The sequence below is a fragment of the Ranitomeya imitator genome, chromosome 1 (genome assembly GCF_032444005.1).
Source record: "Ranitomeya imitator isolate aRanImi1 chromosome 1, aRanImi1.pri, whole genome shotgun sequence".
Lineage (NCBI taxonomy): Eukaryota > Metazoa > Chordata > Amphibia > Anura > Dendrobatidae > Ranitomeya > Ranitomeya imitator.
The window spans coordinates 1,104,235,396-1,104,257,723 of NC_091282.1; the positions used below are offsets into that span (position 1 = coordinate 1,104,235,396).

General features: G+C 46.1%; 1 protein-coding gene across 1 annotated transcript; it reads left to right on the forward strand.

Moving 5' to 3' along the window:
* Positions 1 to 12,150: 12,150 nt before the first annotated feature.
* Positions 12,151 to 15,225, forward strand: HELT (helt bHLH transcription factor). The gene is made up of 4 exons (XM_069745774.1): positions 12,151 to 12,262; positions 12,539 to 12,643; positions 13,871 to 13,967; positions 14,118 to 15,225. The coding sequence occupies exons 1-4, from the start codon at positions 12,215 to 12,217 to the stop codon at positions 14,600 to 14,602; spliced, it is 735 nt and encodes a 244-aa protein (XP_069601875.1). The 5' UTR covers positions 12,151 to 12,214; the 3' UTR covers positions 14,603 to 15,225.
* The last annotated feature ends 7,103 nt before the right edge of the window (positions 15,226 to 22,328 follow it).

Genomic DNA, 22,328 nt, shown 5'->3' on the forward strand with positions numbered 1-22,328 from the left:
AGGAGCAGCATGAGACGTACTCTGGAGAAGGTGGTACCTGTACTGACCGCAAACCCTGAACTTAGCAGCGCAACTAGAAGTAGCCGTGGGGGGTACCTAACACTCCCTAGACCCCTCAACACAGCCTAAGAACTAACTTCCCCTAAAGACAGAAACAGGAAACCTATCTTGCCTCAGACAAAATCCCCAAAGGATAGACAGCCCCCCACAAATATTGATTGTGAGAGGAGAGGGAAATAACATACGCAGACATGAAATCAGGATTTAGCATAGGAGGCCATACTAGCTAAAAAGAAAGAAAAGGACAGAGTACTATGCGGTCAGTATTAAAACACTTGAAAATATCCACCACAGAAAATACAAAACACCACATCTGACTAAAGACATGGAGGGTATATCTGCATCTCCAGAGACACAGCTTGGCTGCAAAAAATCCTTCACAGACAAAGCTGGACTAGACAAAACATGAAAATGCACAGAACTATAAGGTCCACAGCAGGTGGACAGCAAAAACAAAGCCAGAACTTATCTATGTTGAAATGAACAGCAGAACAGAAGAGACCAGGTATGGATGTGAATCCTCCAAAAACAATGGACAACTGGCACTGACTAAAGGATAAAGCAGGACTAAATAGCCCAGCCCAAATTGCAAAAAATAGAAACACCTGATAAATGCTGCGATCCAACTACCGCAGCACTACCACTCATAACCACCGGAGGGAGCCCAAGAGCAGAATTCACAACAGTGTGGCCAGTCAGTGTGACGTAAAATGGGTTGCATGGAACTGATCTTCCTGCCAGAACGCTGATGAGGTACTGACTGCAAATGCTAAGAGGGGAGCAAAAGGCCGTGGTGTGAAGAGAAAGGGCGGCATAGTGAGGGACTCATCGAAACAGGCTGGTCAGCAGGGGAGCGTGCGATCGACTGAGCATTGCAGTACAGACGTCCGGGTGTCGACCAATATCCAGAGAGGTACACGCCGGGTAAAACATTGCAGCGCAGCCCTTCAGTTCACAGCGGCTGCCTAAGGGGACCCGCGCCGAGAGGAATCTTGTGGGGAGCTCTACTCTCTTACTCCAAAAATATATGGAGTAGGGGCTCAGCGAGCAGAACAGGAGTCCGCCCGCTGCCACCAGAAGGACTGTGTGCCTGGCGAGGACGCCAGCAGACATTACACCGAACACCACCAACATTCTGCGATCCACAGGGCCTTCAGAAAGTGACAGGATACAGAGTCACGATAAGTGGAACCATTAACAATAGATTGTTTAGTTAACCAACGTTTATTCAGTTTTACCTTTGTACGCTATGTTTACCCTATTATGTCCCTGTGAGGAGTTTTCCACTATTAAATAATTAAATACAGTTTATCCCTGCTCTGTAGCATCTGTGTTACTGCATCGCAGTGCCTGCTTATTACATTTGGTGTAGTTGGCAGGATACAGTCCGGGGATACAGATGCCGCAGACCAGTCCACTATGGGTGCCCCCAGGTCCAGTTTGCCATTGGGGCAATGCTTAGTAATCTCCCTAAGATCACGGGAGATAGCATGATGTTGTGGGACTTGACTGAATGGGTCAGGAGCATGCTGTGAATACACCCTATGGCCCCTGTGTTACAGGTGGCAATAGCGTTAATGGCACTAGACGGGGAGGCCTGGTGTACTGTGATGTTCCACTCTTCACATGAGCAGGATATGTTTGAAAAAGTAGTCCAGGTTTTGGAAGAGATGCACTGCGACCCCACCAAGGTTGGAGAGTTGCGCATGTGTTTGTTTGGTCGCGTCCAGCGAGAAGGGGAGGTGAAGCAATATATCAATCCGTTGCAGTAGGTACATGCGCACATTATAAAAAGAGAAGATGTGGAAATCATGAGAGTGGGGCCTCCTAATAGGATTTTGAGGGATCAATTTGTGTTAGGTCTTAGGGATGCACCGTTGAAACAGGCATTGCAAGAACATTCAAAGCTCAAGAGCCACCGAGGGAAGATTCCTCAATCTGAGACAGAAATGTTGCAGGATCTCGCCTTTCTACCAGGCCTCATCAGGGAGACCTCTTGGTGTTGAAGGAGGACTGACGTGTTTCAATTGCGGGAAGACTGGACATTACACTTGAGGCTGTGCGAGCCGGAGACGGGCCCCCATCGTGGCAGCCGTTACACTAGTAGGCTTGGCGGCAGAGGGACGCAGCCCAGAGCCAGGAAGAAGGGGGAAGGAAGTCCCTAAAATATAGTTTCTGCGAGCCCTACAGTCTGGGGTCGAAGTGAATGGGAGAGCTGTTCACTGCTTGATCGACACCGGGTCACAAGTGACTTCTCTGCCGGAAGCCTACTTCAGACGACACTTTCCGGAGGTCTCGCGCCCAGAGTGGGGACCAGTAAGAAGACTAACAGCAGTCAAGCAGTTGCCCATTCCAGTGGCAGGAGTGGTCTGGATGGAGATTAAAGCATGAGGGGGTCGTGTTGGTCACAGGAGATGCCGGTTGTGGACCCGTAATGACTCTGGGGATGAATGTGCTGAAGGAGATGGGACAACTACTGATTAGTGAGCCGCAGGGACCTTTTTTGAACAATGGAGCCCACGAATCCCCCAACCGAAAGTGTTTCAGAAGCAAATCCGAGCAGCTCAAGCCCAGGAAATGTCGGAAGAGTCTTGGGAAAGGTGATGGTGCCAGCGGCTGCAAAGATTACTTTACCGCCTGGCCAAACAGTGCTTACGTTGCCAGTGCGAGCTTGTACTCCTCTGGAGGGAGTGGAGGTGCAGATCGAGCCAGCACGATAGACCAAATACCCGCTGGATTGCTCGTCGCTCGAACATTAGTCACAGTTCAAGACAGCAACATTGTAGTGAGTTGTATCAACCTGGGGACCGACAGTATCACTCTTTTACCCAAGAGTGAGATGGCCCAGATCCTGGGCATGCCGGAGAAGTTAATGCCACCTGAAGTAGTACAACTGGCCATTGTGCAAGGGGATCCCCGGACTCTAGCAGTTACAGCCACATCGGAGTCTCCGCCTGGCAGTCAGAAGGAAGGTCATAGAATTTTAGAGCGGACGTGGGCAGAATTGATGGGACTGTCACCTCAACAAGTGCAGCACGTTAATGATGTACTGAAGCACTATCAGGGAGTTTTTGTTCGGCATGTAGATGACTTTGGTTGCACTCAGACTGTCGCTCACAAAATTCCTACCAGGAGTGCAGCACCAATCAGAGAGAGATATCGCCAACCCCCCCCAGATGTACAAGGAGGTAAAGGAGATGCTGGCTCATATGCTGCAAAGTGGAGTACTACGAGAGAGTCAGGGTCTGTGGGCAGCTCAGATTGTGTTAGTCCGAAAAAAAGACAGGACTCTGCGGTTCTGTGTCGATTATAGGTGGCTGAATGCCTGCACTGTGTCGGACTCATATCCTTGACCCCGAATTGAGGAGTCCCTCTCTGCCCTGGGACGGTCAAAGTGTTTTTCCGCCCTCGATCTGGCCAGCGGGTACTGGCAGGTGCAAATGGCAGAACATGATAGCTGAAAACAGCATGGGACTGTTCGAGTTCAATCGAATGCCATTTGGTCTGACTAACGATCCAGGGACATTCCAGCGCTTAATGGAGCGATGTTTGGGAGATTTGAATTTCGAGGCTACCTTAATCTTCCTCGATGACATCATTGTCTACGCACCCACCTTTGAGGAGCACCTACAGGGGGCTACAACAAGTTTTGAGCTGGTTACAGAATCATAGCCTGAAAGTGAAGCCACAGAAATGTCATCTTTTCCATAAGCAAATTGAGTATTTGGGGCATATTGTGTCAAGTGAAGGAGTAAGACCTGCATGAGAGAAAGTGGCGGCGGTGCAAGAATGGTCCACTCCTAAGATGGTGAAAGATGTACGAGCTTTCCTATGGCTTACTGGCTATTACTGGCGATTTGTGAAAAACTTCACCTGTATAGCGAACCCCTTGCTGGAACTGCTGAAGGGAGTGTCGGCCGGCTCGAAGAACCGGACCATTCAGTGGGGATACTGGCAAGAAGTCCTTCAAGCCTTGAAAATGGCCCTCACTGAAGCCCCCATACTTGCTTATACTGATTTTTTGCAGCCATTCATCCTTCACACTGATGGGAGTCTACATAGCCTGGTAGTAGTCCTTTCACAGGTACAAGGAGAAAAATAACGGGTGATAGCCTACGCGAGCCGTTCCCTACATGATTCAGAGTGAAATCCGGACAATTATAGCTCCTTCAAGTTGGATCTGCTGGCCCTGGTATGGGCCATGACTGAGAAGTTTGCGGAGTACTTATCTGGATCAGAGGTTCTGGTGAGAACAGACAACCCCTTAGCCCACCACGAGAATGCAAAGCTAGGGGCCCTGGAGCAACGATGGGTGGGCCACATGGCAAAATATCAGTACAAGATTGTCTACCGGGCCAAGGCCGAGAATACTCATGCAGACACCCTCTCCAGGGTGACACACGAACATTCTGGCCGTGACCGAGATGAGGAGCTGGAGGCAGAGGAGATTCCTGGATTCCGAAACCTGTCCACCTGATGTGTGGCGAAGCAGGGACAGATTGAGGAAGAGTTTGAAGATCAGATACTGGGGCGGTCCCGAGATGACTGGATTAAACTCCAACAGATGGACAAGGAGACTGCTCAACTGCGACAGTGGGTGGCATTGAACCAACTTCCTAGTCAGAGGTAGAGAAATACACTGTCGTCAGGCGCCCTACAGATGTTAGGAAAATGCGAATGACTCTGTTTGAGAGATGGATTGTTATATAAGAAGGTGCAACTGTTGCGAGAAGAGGGAGTCATTTGGCAAGTAGTGCTCCCGGAGAAGTCGATCAAGATGGTGGCCACCGAGGCTCATGAGCGAGGTGCTCACTTTAGTGCAGAGAAAACATTCCGGTAGCTACAGAGATTTGTGTATCACCCATGACTGAGGAATGCGGTGGAAGATGTGTGCCAACAGTGCAGAAGCTGTGAGCTGGCTAAACCACCAGGACAGCGGTCTGTTGTGAATTCCGTTCTTGGTTGTAAGTAGTATTTTTGTTAGTTCTGCTCTTGGGCTCCTCCTGTGGTCTTTAGTGGTATTGTTGCTTTTTGGATTTAGCTTCTCAGTTGTTTCCTTTGATTGTCTTTTGGGCTCGGCTATATTAGTCTGGCCTTAGCCCTCATTCAATGCCAGTTGTCAATTGTCTGTGCCTGGAGTCATTGCTCTTTGGATTGTCCTGACACTCTGACCAAGTTCTGCTAAGCTAAGTCCTTTCATGTCCTTTGCAGTTCACTTATTGTGGACTTGTTGTTTTGTACTGTCTTGTTTTGCTCATTTGTCCAGTTTATCAGTATGGATCTATTTAGCTAAACTGGAAGCTCTGGGCAGCAGAGTTTGCCCTCCACACCTTTAGTTAGGTGTGGAGATTTTTGCATTTCTCTGCGGTGGACTTTTTCTAGTTGTTTTCTACTGACCGCACAGAGCTCTTTCCTGTACTTTCCTTTTTAGCTAGAAGTGGCCTCCTGTGCTCAATCTTGTTTCATACTACGTATGTCATTTCCTTCTCCTCTCACAGTCATTACACGTGGGGGGCTGTCTTTCCTTTGGGGATTTTCTCTGAGGCAAGATAGAAGCAGGAAAACTATCTTTAGGGGTGGCTAGCTCTTAGGCTGTGACGAGTTGCCTAGGGAACGTTAGGAGCAATCCACGGCTGCTTCTAGTTGTGTGTTGAGCTTAGGGTCTGCGGTCAGTATAGATACCACCTGCTCAGAGCTAGTCTCATGTCGCTCCATAATCACCAGATTATAACAGCGGTCCCCAACACAGACCATTGTGACCTCTGCCGCTTTGGAAGTCTTGATTGACTACCTGACTGTAGGACCAGTGCATCTTGGCTACGAATATTGGTGATGACCAACGTTTCACCAAATTTGCTGCGGCAACTCCAACTAGAGATCAGACCGCTGAATCAGCTTCATAGGCTATCTGTCCAGATTTCATCCGCATGTACGGCTGTCTGAAAAGAATCCACTCCGATCAAGGCACCTGCTTGCAGGGACGGGTTATGGAAGAACTACACCGAAGTCTCGAACTACTCTCTATCACCCTCAAGGGAATGGGGCCTGTGAGCGCTTCAATCGAACATTAATCCAGATGTTACGCATTTTGGAAGACCGGAAGACACGGTGGCCTGAGTTTGTGGCAGAGCTGGTGTGGGTGTACAACAACGCCATACACCTTGTTATTTGGGAAAAAAGACAAGAGATTAGAGCTGGAACTGGACCCAGAAGAGGACTACCCATGGACGGGGGTGTCCTCTTAGGTTAAGGAACATCGGCATCGATTACAGACTCTCCATCGACTGGTGCAGACGAAGTTTCAGGAACTCAAACACCATGAAGAACCACCTATTCGCGGGACACCTCTGAGACCCGGGGACCGAGTCTTGGTCCGGAAAAAGCGGCCCCGGAGAATATTGGAAAGGGAAAGCCGGTGGGAGCAGACTCCACACCGAGTGACACGACGGGTTGGTCCCAATGGTCTGGTGTACGAAGTTCAGCCTGAACAGGAGGAAGGAGCACCCACTAGAGTAGTCCATCGTAACATGTTGCGGCCCTGCTTGTCCAAAGAACCCAAAATTGGAGGAGAGTTGTTAAAAGCCAAGGAGGTGTTCCCAGCTCCAGTCCCGGATTTCAATGAAAAAGAGGGAGTGGTAGCTTCGTGCTCAAGCCTCAATGATGTGCCACCTACCTTCCCCCCCCTCCCCCTTGGGAAATGAACACCGAGTCGCCCACGTTGGAAATCGCTAAAGCAGCAGACCCACCGGGACAGAGCATCTCTATACCGCCCACAAGCTAGCCAAACTACATTTGTCAGAGCGAGCCACAGCTGGAGTGCCTCCCACCCGTTACGAGCAAGATCAATTTATCTGGCAAAGAATTATCCAAGAAGTCGAGAAGTGCAAACGACTGGTGAAGGAGCTCTCGCCCATGGAATGGCGAGCTAAAGGAAGGCGCGGATGTAGAAGGGAAGACCGGGCTGCCAGAGCTGCTGAAGCGCTGGGTCCGGAACTGTTTGGGGCTGAACCTCCTGTTCCTGGAGGGAACGAGATTGCAGCCAGAGCGAGCCAGTACCAGGGTGAAAGGGGCGTGGCCAGTCAGTGTGAGGTAAAATGGGTCTTCCCATCAGAACGCTGATGAGGTACAGATCGCAAATGCTGAGAGGAGAGCGACAGGCCGCGGCATAAAGTAAAAGGGCAGCATAGTGAGGAACTCACAGAAACCGGCAGGTGCGCAAGGGGGCATGTGATCAACGGAGAATCGCAGTACAGACGTCCGGGTGTCAGCTGATATCCAGAGAGGCGCACGCCGGGTAAAACATTGCAGCGCAGCCCTTCAGGTCACAGTGGCTGCTTAACCCCTTAATCCCATTTGATGTACTATCCCGTCAAGGTGACCTGGGACTTAATTCCTAGGGACGGGATAGTACATCATGGCGACATTAACCCTTCATTACCCCATATCCCACAGCTACACGGGAATGGGAAGAGAGTGGCCAAGTGCCAGAATAGACGCATCTTCCAGATGTGTCTTTTCTGGGGTGGCTGGGGGCAGATGTTTTTAGCCGGGGGGGGGCCAATAACCGTGGACCCTCTCCAGGCTATTAATATCCCGCCCTCAGTCACTGGCTTTACCATTCTGGCGGAGAAAATTGCGCGGGAGCCCACGCCAATTTTTTTCCGCCATTTAACCCTTTAATTTAATAGCTAGAACGGCCAAATTTTGCATATACACATTACTAACATTAGTAGTGTGGAATATGCAAAAAAAGAGGGATATGAGATGGTTTACTGTATGTAAACCATGTCTCATATCATGTCGGGTTTAGGAAGGAGATAGCAAAAGCCGGCAATTGAATTACCGGCTTTTATGCTATTTAGCGCTGTATGAAATATTAATATATATACATATATGTGTCTCACTGACATATATATATATATCTACTATATAATTGTCTAAGGGTCACTTCCGTCTGTCTGTCTGTCCTTCTGTCACAGTTATTCATTCGCTGATTGGTCTCGGCAGCTGCTTGTCATGGCTGCCGCGACCAATCAGTGACGGGCACAGTCCGATTAGTCCCTCCCCTACTCCCCTGCACTCACTGCCCGCCGCCCGCTCCATAATCCCCTCCACTCACCGCTCACACAGGGTTAATGGCAGCGGTAACGGCCCGCGGTGTAACGCACTCCGTTACAGCTGCTATTAACCTTGTGTGTCACCAACTATTTACTATTGATGCTGCCTATGCAGCATCAATAGTAAAAATATGTCATGTTAAAAACAATAAAAAAAACAAAAAAACTGCTATACTCACCCTCCGCCGCCTTTCCCGCTCCTTGCCACGCTCCCAGGACCGCTCCATTGCAAGCGGCAGCTTCCACTCCCAGGGCTGGTGTGCGACAAGCACCTGCCGTGACGTCACGGTCATGTGACCGCGACGTCATCACAGGTCCTGCTCACACGAGCCCTGAGACCGGAAGCTGCAGCTTGCAATGGCGCGGTCCCGGGAGCGTGGCGAGGAGCTGGAAAGGCGGCGGATGGTAAGTATATCAGGACTTCAACGGGCCTTCGGAAGGTGAGTATATGTTTATTTTTTTTAAGTCTCTATACTACGTGGCTCTGTGCTGTATACTCCGTCGCTGTGCAATATACTACGTGAATGGGCAATATACTCCATCGCCGGGCAATATACTACGTGCCTGGGCAATATACTACGTGGCTGGGCAATATACTACGTGACTGGGCAATATACTACGTCACTGGGCAATATACTACGTCACTGAGCAATATACTACGTCACTGGGCAATATACTACGTGGCTGGGCAATATACTACGTGGCTCTGCTATATACTATGTGGCTGGGCAATACACTACGTCACTGGGCAATATACTACGTGGCTGGGCAATATACTACGTCACTGGGCAATATACTATGTGGCTGGGCAATATACTACGTGGCTGGGTAATATACTACTTCACTGGGCAATATACTACGTCACTGAGCAATATACTACGTGGCTGGGCAATATACTACGTGGCTCTGCTATATACTATGTGGCTGGGCAATATACTACGTCACTAGGCAATATACTACGTGGCTGGGCAATATACTACATCACTGGGCAATATACTATGTGGCTGGGCAATATACTACGTGGCTGGGCAATATAGTACGTGACTGGGCAATATAGTACGTGGCTGGGCAATATACTACGTAGCTGGGCAATATACTACGTCGCTGTGCAATATACTACGTGGCTGGGCAATATACTACACGGACATGCATGTTCTAGAATACCCGATGTGTTAGAATCATCGGGCCACCATCTAGTATATATATATATATATATATATATATATATATATATATATATTTACCCACTTACTATGTGTAGACATTTATCTTAGCTATTCTACTGTAACCTGTCAGTGTGATTTTACTGTACACCGCACTGAATTACCGGCTTTTCTATAGAACACCGCTGCGTATTTCTCGCAAGTCACACTGTTGGTCCGTGTGTAATCCGTATTTTTCTCGCCCCCATAGACTTTCATTGGCGTATTTTTTGCGCAATACGGTGACAAACGCAGCATGCTGCGATTTTCTACGGCCGTAGAAGACCGTATAATACGGATCAGTAAAATACGGCTGATAGGAGCAGGGCCATAGAGAATCATTGTACCGTATGCAATCCGTATTTTCTGCACCTCTCATACGTCCGTAAAACACGTTAGTGTGAGGCCGGCCAAACACAGTTCCAATCCTGATTTATTGCGATTTGCTGGCTTGGAAATTGTTAAATATCCTCCACAGGGAGGAAACCACACTAAAATGTTAATGAAGCTAGATATATAATAAAAGCAAATGCTCAGGGTCCTATTGGAGTAAATGATAGGTTAGATCTAGCAGTGGTTTTGTAAATACGCTTGCTGTCTGCAAATTAGTATGTGATTATATGTGTTTAATTTTAATGTTTGCACATTTTTTAATGAACGTTTTTTCTCACATGCCATAAGTCTTGAAAAAGGAAATGACATGTGGTAATCACACACCGCGTGAAACGGCTGTCGTCCACCTCCTCTTCCCCACATCCCTCTGTACACCTGCTGCGTCCATGGACTGTTTCTAAACTTGTAATGGTTTAATAAAGACATTGCTCTACCGCATATGAGTGAGTGCCGCATCTCTTCATATTTTTATAGTTTGCTTGATGCTCTTTTGTGCTGAGCACCGGATACCCATTGCATGCGACGGTTGCGCCGGACCGCCGGGAGCAAAAAACGTTAAATGTAACATTTTTTGCTGCCGACGGACCGCTTTTTCCGACCGCGCATGCGCAGCCGGAACTCCGCCCCCACCTCCCCGCACCTCACAATGGGGCAGCAGATGCGCCGGAGAAATGCATCCGCTGCACCCGTTGTGCGGCGCATCAAACGCTAGCGTCAGAATCTCGGCCCGACGCACTGCGACGGGCCGAATTCGACGCTAGTGTGAAAGTAGCCTAAGGCTATGTGCCCACAATCTGGAAGTAGCAGCGCTTTGGACGCTGGCATGTTCGCTTCTTCCAAAGTGCTGCCGTCTATTGAACGCAGGTGAATCCATATGTGGTCACTGAACCGTGCGGATGGAATTACCAGGCACTGGGATGCGGTAACCCAGATGCTGCAGAGCAGGGACAAACAAAATTATTTAACAGTGGGAAAACTCCTCATGGGGAGATAGTAGGGTGAACAAAGCGTGCTAAGGTAATTATGTTCCCCACAGTTGTAAATGAGCCATTATTACCAGGCCTCGGCTATATAATTATATTAAGTGCTCGGGAAGACGACCGTACTTTTGGTCCGAGTGTGATCCGACAAAAAAATGTCCAGCATGCGTGATTTGCATCTGATATTCTGATAGCACTCATCCATGCAAGTCAATGAGTCGGTGGAAAACAGTGGACCGCACTCGGATGACATCGGACCGCACTCGGATGACATCGGACTGCACTCGGATCACATCGGACCGCACTCGGATGACATTGGACTGCACTCGGATGACATTGGACCACACTCGGATCACATCGGACCGCACTCGGATCACATCGGACTGCACTCGGATGACATCGGACCGCACTCGGATGACATCGGACCGCACTCGGATGACATCGGACTGCACTCAGATGACATTGGACTGCACTCAGATGACATCGGACCGCACTCGGATAACATCGGACCGCACTCGGATGACATTGGACTGACAGAATGGAGACAATAGAGATTTTTTTTCCCCATCTTCTCCCCATCCGAGAAAATCGGATCACACTTTGATTAACATAATCGGTCCGATTCTCTCGAATAAGGCCAGGGCCGCACTGGCGACTTAAACGGACGAGTGCAATGCGATAAAAAATTGCATTGCACTCAGACCAATGTTAAACTATGGGGCAGCTCCCAGCAGCCAATTTTTTGTCGGCCATTTTCCTCTGGCCGAGAAATTCGCAGCATGCTACGATTGCCAGCGATTATCGGATCGGACTCGCCAATGCAAGTGTACGGGTGCATCCTCGCATTCCAATCAGATGACAGACGGATCAATGTTCAGGAAACATTTGTGCGATTCTCGTCCGTCTCAATGGAGCGATTTTTTTGTACATTGTGTGTGACTCCAGCCAGAGAAGACGCTGTGGTGTGACCCCGGCTGAACACTCCATGCTGGAAGTGCAAGTTATAGAATGTTTTCTGGATTCAGCAAGTCCTTCAGGTAATCGGTAGAAGAGATCCATTGGTGGGAGCAGCCACAGGAGCCCCGGTCTCCCCAGCACAGGTCTGTGAGCAGGCAGGGCTGAGTACTGCCCCCGCCATCATGTGGTGGATGTGAGCACTGCACCGGCCCGCCGGGGGGGGGAGCATCACAGGGGGCTCCGTGTAAGGTGGACCCCCCTCACCTGTCCCCCTTATCACTTGTCCAGCCAAGGTCACGTGGATTAACACGGTTTGTGCGCCCCCTCCCTCCCCGGCAGCCCCCGTCCCACACAGGGATTGTGTGCTGTCAGCGCCGTCTCGCCTGGTGATCAGCCCGCCCTCCATTCTCTGCGCCTCTAATCCCTCAATGCGCCGGGCTCAGAAGTGATCGCTTTATAAGCGCAGCCGGGTGGGCGAGCAGACAGGACCCGGCGCACAGGCAGCATGAACCGCGGGCTGATGGCGGCACCGGCCAGAGTGAAGGAGCGCAGAGTGAGTGCGCCGAGAGACTGCCGCAGCCTGCCCCGCACCTGCCCCGCAGCCTGCCCCGCACCTGCCCCGCACCTGCCCCGCACCCTGCCCCGCAACCTGCCGCACCCTGCCCCGCACCTGCCGCAGCCTGCCCCGCACCCTGCCCCGCACCTGCCCCGCACCTGCCGCAGCCTGCCCCGCACCCTGCCCCGCACCTGCCCCGCACCTGCCGCAGCCTGCCCCGCACCCTGCCCCGCAACCTGCCCCCTAATGTACCTGTCACTTCTCTCTTTCCAGAGGACCCCCGTGTCCCACAAAGTCATAGAAAAGAGGAGAAGAGACAGAATCAACCGGTGCCTCAGTGAGCTGGGCAAGACTGTGCCAATGGCGCTGGCCAAACAGGTGAGAGTCCTGCACATGCCTCCTCCATACTGCCAGCATCCATCTGCCTGATAATCGGCCCATCTATTACATATCTAGCTATTCTGTCTGTCTATCTATCTATCTATCTATCTATCTATCTATCTATCTATCTATCTATCTATCTATCTATCTATTATTTATCTATCTATTATTTATCTATTATCTATCTATATTATCTATCTATCTATTATCTATCTATAGAACTATTTATCTATTATATATCTAATCTATCATCTATCTATCATCTATCTGTTATGTATCTATTATTTATCTATCTATATATTATTTATCTATCTATCGATATATTTATCTATCTATCTATCTATCTATCTATCTATCTATCTATCTATCTATCTATCATATATCTGTTATCTCTCTATTATCCATCATCCATTACTCAGAAGTGCTTTAATTGGAGCTGATTTACAAAAGCCATATAAAATAATCATGTATTTGTCTATGTTTGTACTTTATCACTTCTCCATCAATAGATCTGAACGTTTCGGTTCAGCTGAAAACCTTTTTTCAAGCAGCCGAGTATTGAAATTATTTACTAGCGCTGCTTTCAAGTCTTCTTTTTTCTTTCTATTACTTAATGTATCTTATCTATTAAGAAAATTCAAAATGTTTCAACCAATATGCTGTCTCCATTATTTCCTTTATGTATTCGAGGAAGTGTTTTTTCCAGGGAGGCTTGGCCCCCTATGTTTTGCTGGGGCTAATTCTATGTTTTTCTTCTATCTATCTATCTATCTATCTATCTATCTATCTATCTATCTATCTATCTATCTATCTATCTATCTATCTATCTATCCATCCATCTATCATCTATCATCTATCTATCTTGTCTGTCTATCTCATCTTGCATCCATTTTCACCTATTTTCTCTGTGTATTCTATGACAACTTCTCAAATAAATCTTTAAATATGATGCTAGACCCCAATATGTCCGTCTACCCAACCTATAAGGAATGGCCGCTGATGATGAGTTTTATGTCCTGTTTAGTGCTGTGAAGAGTTTTAGGGACAGGGTTGCTGCCAGGTTCCCTGTAAATGGCTCCAATGGTTTCATGCAGCTCCTGGAATCGGATTTTACTTTAAACAGCAGAAAAGATTGTGTTTGTTCTGTTTCCGGTTCACAACTCCATTATCAGAACTTTCCTCCTGTAAATTCTGTATAAATGAAAATTCATGTCTCATCTGTAGAATTCCGGCAAACTGGAAAAAGCTGAAATTTTGGAAATGACTGTCCAGTACCTCAGAGCGTTACATGCTGCTGATTTCCCAAGGGGGAGAGATAAAGGTGAGGCATTGTCTGCTTTATATTCTACATCAGTTGTTTTGTTTGTTCAGATTTAATCTTCATCATTTCTAAATAGTCGTCATGTTTCGTTTATATGTTTTCTCGTATCATCTCTGCTCCACACTGATTTCTACTTCTGCCTCCCGACAGACCTTCTCTCTGAATTTGCCAATTACTTCCATTACGGCTATCATGAATGCATGAAAAACCTGGTCCACTACTTAACCACTGTAGAAAGGATGGAAACCAAGGACACCAAGTATGCCCGAATTGTTGCTTTCCTTCAGTCTAAGGCGCATTTAACCACTGAGCCCCTGTTCAGCTCTTTGCCGGATGTGGAAATGTCTTGCCAACTTCATTCCTCCCCACCTGATTATCCAAGCCCTGGTGACTCCACATTCACACAAAGTCCAGGTGGATCATTTTCCTGGCATAGCGCCACCAGGAGCCCCACACTAAATTATCTCACCGGTCCCACCACCATGCCCATCCCATGCACGCCGCCACAGCAGACTCAACACAGTAGCTTCTTATCACCGATGCAGAGCCTGGACAGGCATTATCTCAATCTCCTGGGGCACTCCCATGCCAATAGTTTCAGCATGCACAGTGCCCAGCACCCTGCGGTGCTGTGATCCTCACCCTCCACATCTCACATACACAATGTGCAAAAACTCAAGACCTCTGGGTGGCAAAAATGACCATATCTCACTCATGAGACACATCTGCCACCATGGTCCCATTAGCACCCTCCAATCAGATCTTCCCTCAAACCTGTACTATTGAAATAGTAGGTAGAATCTGATTGCTGGTTATTGGCACCTTTTCATTTGCACAATTACCACCTCATAACACAGAGGGGTAGGACCCTGGGTTGTATTTTCCCCCTTATGGGCTGCCCAAAGTCGCCGCCCGCACTGAGCCGTGAATTATGGGTTAAAGATTGTACACCATTTCATTATATAGTTCCTCCAAGTGTCCAAAAAGAGAAAATGAAAGTTTAATGACTCCTAATGATCGGACAAAACTTTGTAGCGGCACCGCCCCACGGAGACCGCTCTGCTCCCCGTGATGAGCCCTTTGTCCCGCTGCTCAGCAGCCGCCAACGAGGGTCAGAATCACCATTATTATGTAAATACTTGTAAATTGTAATGTGCTCATTAATTTATTGAAATGCAAAACTTTCTCTCCTGCTAAAGCCTTTGTACAAAGTTAGATATATTTATACTGTACATTTGTAATAAAAGTTTGTGCACTCTTTGCGTGTTGCTTGTTTAGACTTTCTTAGATTCTGGTGGAAGTTTTATAAACTCGCTGCATAATAATTCTGATGCATAAAGCTAATGTTTGAGTGTGGGATATTATAAGAAATAACACTTTGTACTGTCTATATAAAACATATAGGGGTGGGGGATCCTAGTATTTCTACACCAAGTGCAGCTGCATAGGGGCAAAAAAAAGGGGCTATTGATAAGTTAAATTAAAAATACTAGCATTTTCTGCCTATTAGATGGCACATAAGAGACTACAATAAAAATGCTCACTGAGTGATATTAATACATAAAGGTTATACTACCATGATTCCTGGAATCTTACCAATAGATACCAATTTATCAATGGAAATTTTCTCAAAATTGGCTTATCTGTTACTATTATTACTATTTATTATTAGTTTATTATTTCTATTTATTTGTTTTTATTTCATTTTTTACTATTTATTACTATTACTGTTACTGTCAGCCTGTTACTATTATTGAATTTGAAGATTTCAATAGAAGTTGCCCAAACATGATAATATCTTTATTCAATAAATGAATTTGGTGCATTTTACTCCAGCAATCTTTCCAGTGAGACTTCTGTACAAAACTAATTTTATGTAATTTATATATTCATCTATATAATTATATGTAAATATATTTATTTTTACATTTTTTTTGCTGATATCAGGGAAATAAATATGTCAGTTTTCACTTTTTTTCTGATGGCAAAAGACAACTACATTACAATTTATTTTAAATAGTATTCTCCTTCCTATAGAAATTATTATATATCATAAATAGTTTTTTTTTTATGGGAGCAGGTCTAGAAGCAGCGGGTGGCGGGTTTCGTTTTTTCTTTTGTCTTTATTGCTTTTTTTTTTTTTAATTTACACACTACACCCCTTGATAAGGTCATAAAAGATTTCTGGAGATTATCTCAACTGCTTTTGGGTGGCAGCTGAGCTATGTGTGTTATTGGTCAAATGCTAAATTCACTCAAGTGCAGAGGGATGGGTTGAGGGGTTCTGAAAGGGAATCTGTCATAAAGATTTTTAACCTGCAGATTAACCCCATATCTGCAGATTAATAGTGTTTTTTCTGATGGCACGTTCCCTTTAAACACATTTTTTAAATCTCATTTTCCCTGTAACTGGGGCTGATATATTAGCTCCAGTTACAGGGAAAATCCAGCCTCCTGATTGAACTGTAGAGCTGATCTGGGTCTGCTAGAGCCTAGTAGATTCTGTTCCCGCCAGCACTTGGTGATCATGTGATCACTGGGTCCACACAAGGAAGCGCAGCTTGCCCCTCCAATACTGAATACCCAGTGCTTATACTTTGTGTATATAGCCCTCCCTTCCCATGGGGATTCCGGCTGTGTCGGACAACTGGCTCCCTGCTCCGCACAATCTTGTGCAGCTGCTTAATATATGCATTGCCATTCTAAGAGGTCATTGCAGAGTTATTTGTGGACCAACTGGTCATTTAATATCTATGGGCAGTCCGGTGACAGTTAATGACCTATCTTTGATCGTTGATGTTATGTATGAACAATGCCATAAGCTAAAATTACGAATTCATGATATGGGCTTTTGATTTGATCTGTGTTCTGCTCTGCTTTTGAGACAGCGCAGATCTGTTTGGTACACACAAGTCCGAAATGTCAGACCAGATTTTTTACGAACCGCTTTCGTCGGTGTCTTAGGCTAGTTTCACACTAGCGTTCAGCAGGGCTGCGGACTTCCTCCGTGAAGCCCCGCCCACTGCCGCACCTCTTCATTCAGCTTCGCCTACGGCTGCATGCGGCGTGCATACCCTATCTTTAACATTAGGTACGCAGGCCATGCGGATGTATGCGGATGCCGCCGCATGTGTCGTTTTGACGGTGCGACGACCGCACGAAATTGCAACTTGTTGCGTTCGGCGCAGGTTGTCGCACCATCAAAATGACGCATGCGGCAGCATCCGCATACATCGGCATGGCCTGCGTACCCAATGTTAAAGATAGGGTACGCACGCCGCATGCAGCCGTAGGCGGCGCTCAATGAAAAGGCACGGCAGTGGGCGGGGCTTCACGGAGGAGCTACGCAGCCCTGCTGAACACTAGTGTGAAACTAGCCTAACACAGTCTTTTATATCACGTTAAATGGAGGACCAAAGCAATAATTCAGTCATTAGAGATAAGGAAAATGGCAAGTCAGGTACGGCCAGCCTTAGTCTTGCTACATGGAGTCACGAGGGGCCTCAGTTTTTGTGTCTGTTACCAAGCTGACTAACACATCTTCCCTCTGCCCCATGAATTCTGTGATACTATATTAATAAACTGCATGAATTTAATAAAGTAAAACAGTGAGAAAAAAGTGTTGCAGTAAGAGCTGTCACTTATAAAGTGAGGAGATGTAAGGAAAAAACTCTGAATTTTTGGTAAAAGCACCGCATTTCGAAATTTGTCTGAATTCTTCCTCAGGTTTAATAGAAGGAATATATCAAACAGCTTTTAAAACAAAATGATACTGTAAAATAGGAAAACAGTTGACTCACCCACAGGTGAATAATAAAACCTATATCAAATTTAAATGACAGTGAATAAAATATACAGTATACAGTGGGTATGGAAAGTATTGAGATCCCTTTAAAGTTTTCACTCTTTGTTTCTTTGCAGCCATTTGGTAAATTCAAAAAAGTTCATTTTTTTCCCCATTAATGTACACTCTGCACCCCATCTTGACTGAAAAAAAACAGAAATGTAGAAATGTTTGCATATTTATTCAAAAAGGAAAACTGAAATATCACATGGTCATAAGTATTGAGACCCTTTGCTCAGACACTCATATTTAAGTCACATGCTGTCCATTTCCTTGTGATCCTCCTTGAGATGGTTCTACTCCTTCATTGGAGTCCAGCTGTGTTTAATTAAACTGATAGGGCTTGATTTGGAAAGGCACACACCTGTCTATAGACGTCACAGTTCACAGTGCATGTAAGACCAAATGAGAATCATGAGGTCAAAGGTACTGGCTAAGGAGCTCAGAGAGAGAATTGTGGCAACGCAAAGATCTGGCCAAGGTTACAAAAGAATTTCTGCAGTACTCAAGGTTCCTAAGATCACAGTGGCCTCCATAATCCTTAAATGGAAGAAGTTTGGACAACCAGAAGTTTCCTACACTTGGCTGTCCAGCCAAACTGAGCAATCGTGGGATAAGAGCCTTGGTGAGAGAGGTAAAGAAAAACCCCAAGATCACTGTGACTGAGTTCCAGAGATGCAGTAGGGAGATGGGAGAAAGTTCCACAATGTCAACTATCACTGCAGCCCTCCACCAGTTGGGCCTTTATGGCAGAGTGGCCCACAGAAGCCTCCCCTCAGTGCAAGACATATGAAAGCCAGCATAGAGTTTGCTAAATACACATGAAGGACTACCAGACTAAGAGAAATAAGATTCTCTGGTATGATGAGACGAAGATAGACCTTTTTGGTGATAATTCTAAGCGGTATGTGTGGAGAAAACCAGGCACGGCACTGCTCATCACCTGCCCAATACAATCCCAACAGTGAAACATGGTGGTGGCAGCATCATGCTATGGGGGTGTTTTTCTGCTGCAGGGACAGGACAACTGGTTGCCATTGAAGGAAACATGAATGCGGCCAAGTACAGAGATATCCTGGATGAAAAGCTCTTCCAGAGTGCTCAGGACCGCAGACTTGGCCTAAGGTTCACCTTCTAACAAGACAATGACCCTAAGCACACAGCTAAAATAACAAAGGGGTGGCTTCAGAACAACTCTGTGGCAATTCTTAACTGGCCCAGCCAGAGTCCTGACCTAAACCCAATTGAGCGTCTCTGGAGAGACCTGAAAATGTCTGTCCACCAACATTCACCATCTAACCTGACAGAACTGGAGAGGATGTGCAAGGAAGAATGGCAGAGGATCCCCAAATCCAGGTGTGAAAAACTTTTTGCATCATTCCCAAGAAGACTCATGGCTGCACTAGCTCAAAAGGTGCGTCTACTCAATACTGAGGGTCTGAATACTTATGACCATGTGATATTTCAGTTTGTTTTTTTTATAAATTTATAAATATTTCTACAGTTCTATTTTTTTTCAGTCAAGATGGGGTGCAGAGTGTACATTAATGGGAAAAAAATGAACTTTTTTGAATTTACCAAATGGCTGCAATGAGACAAAGAGTGAAAAATTTAAAGGGGTCTGAATACTTTCCGTACCCACTGTATATGTATATGTATATATATATATATATAGAGAGAGAGAGAGAGAGATCAGGAAGAATTAACCTGTGAAATAGAAATAAATGAGCATATTTGGATTTCGATTGGAGGCTGTTGTGGACATGTCTCACTGACTATTTACAGTGCCTTGCGAAAGTATTCGGCCCCCTGGAACTTTTCAAACTTTTCCCACATATCATGCTCCAAACATAAAGATACCAAATGTAAATATTTGGTGAACAATCAACAACAAGTGGAACACAATTGTGAAGTTGAATGAAATTTATTGGTTATTTTAAATTTTTGTGGAAATTCAAAAACTGAAAAGTAGGGAGTGCAATATTATTCGGCCCCTGTATGTTAATACTTTGTTGCGCCACCTTTTGCTGTGGGGTATGTCTCTATTAGTTTTGTACATCAAGAGACTGAAATTCTTGCCCATTCTTCCTTGGCAAACAGCTCGAGCTCAGTGAGGTTTGATGGAGATCGTTTGTGAACAGCAGTTTTCAGCTCTTTCCACAGATTCTCGATTGGATTGAGGTCTGGACTTTGACTTGGCCATTGTAACACCTGGATACATTTATTTGTGAACCATTCCATTGTAGATTTTGCTTTATGTTTGGGATCATTGTCTTGTTGGAAGACAAATCTCCGCCCTGGTCTCAAGTCTTTTGCAGACTCCAACAGGTTTTCTTCAAGAATGGTCCTGTATTTTGCTCCATCATCTTCCCATCAATTTTAACCATCTTCCCTGTCTGTGCTGAAGAAAAGCAGGCCCAAACCATGATGCTGCCACCACCATGTTTGACAGTGGGGATGGTGTGTTCAGGGTGATGAGCTGTGTTGCCTTTACGCCAAACATATCGTTTGTCATTCTTGCCAAAAAGGTCAATTTTTGTTTCCTCTGACCAGAGCACCTTCTTCCACGTGTTTGGTGTGTCTCCCAGGAGGCTTGTTGCAAACTTTAAACGACACTTTTTATAGATATCTTTGAGAAATGGCTTTCTTCTTGCCACTCTTCCATAAAGGCCAGATTTGTGCAGTGTACGACGTATTGTTGTCCTATGGACAGACTGTCCCACCTCAGCTGTAGATCTCTGCAGTTCATCCAGAGTGATCATGGGCCTCTTGGCTGCATCTCTGATCAGTCTTCTCCTTGTTTGAGATTAAAGTTTAGACGGACGGCCGGGTCTTGGTAGATTTGCAGTGGTATGATACTCCTTCCATTTCAATATGATCACTTGCACAGTGCTCCTTGGGATGTTTAAAGTTTTGGAAATCATTTTGTATCCAAATCCGGCTTTAATCTTCTCCACAACAGTATCACAGACCTGCCTGTTGTGTTCCTTGGTCTTCATGATGCTCTCTGTGCTTCAAACAGAACCCTGAGACTATCACAGAGCAGGTGCATTTATACGGAGACTTGATTACACACAGGTGGATTATATTTATCATCATTAGGCATTTAGGACAACATTGAATCATTTAGAGATCCACAATGAACTTCTGGAGTGAGTTTGCTGCACTGAAAGTAACTTTTCAGTTTTTGAATTTCCACAAAAATTTATAATAACCAATACATTTCGTTCAACTTCACAATTGTGTTCCGCTTGTTGTTGATTCTTCACCAAAAATTTACATTTGGCATCTTTATATTTGAATCATGATGTGTGGGAAAAGGTTGAAAAGTTCCAGGGGGCCGAATACTTTCGCAAGGCACTGTAATTTAACCCTTCTGGAATCAAGGTGCCTCGTTGTAAAATCCAATAAAATTCCCTATTGGTCTATTTGATTTAAAAATTAGGTACCCTGGTTCCAAAATTAGATATATGTTTTATTATTCACCTGTGTTATGTGTCTTCCTACGTCACAAGATCATTTCTTTTAAAATCTGTGGCTCCTGTAGTCTCGCACGTTTTGAGTGTTGCCCACTCTTAGTCATGGAATGTGGAGCTGGATCAAATACACAAAGCACAATGATGGGTAGAACTTTGCTTACCTTTCACTCTATAGCTCTTAAAGGGAATCTGTCGCCAGGTTTTTGCCAACTATTCTGAGAGCAGCATATTTTTAGACAGAGAAAGGCCTTGATTCCAGTGATATGTCACTTTCTGGGCTACTTACTGTAGTTTTTATTAAAAAAATCCCTGTTTTATCAGCAGGAGATTATCACTAGAGGACTAGTAAATTTGCTGCCAAGTAGTTAAGCATATTCATGAGCTTTTTGTAACCCCATCCCCAACACTGATTGGCAGCTTTCCTTGCACAATGTATGTATATGAGTGGAAATCTGCCAGTGGTGTGGGCGGGGGTTATACAGAGCTCAGCATTCAGAGAACTGCTAGATATATGCAGCGCCCCAGAGATCTGGTCGTTGCAGTATGACACTCTGCCGCTAAGGGGAATGATGGTACGTCTGATGGCACTGAAGGAATTCTACTGACCAGGTATCACCAGCACACATTACACTTCACACTCCGGCCACTAGGGGGAGCAAAAGGCTTTATTTATTGGGCCACTCCTCACACTGGTAAAACTAGGGGTTGGATAGGAAGTTAGTCAGAAGCTGACTGGGTTGGATTCAGGCAACATCCCGTGGCAGGGGGTGTTGCGGGGAGAAGACACAGGGGGGTCCCTGTCAGGCGTGGGAACCTGGCAGGTGCCTAGCGAACAGAGCAGAACGTAACGGAACCGCGCCTGCACACCCCGTGGCGGTATCCTAAGAGAGAGACATGAAGGGAAGGATATTGTGGAACAGTGAGAAACGAGATCAAGCACAAAGGAGTACCAGTAGGAGTCGTGCCGTGAGACCGAGGCAACATCCTACTGAGGCGCGTAGCCGGTGGCCGGAACACCGCGAGAGTAACTGACTCTAG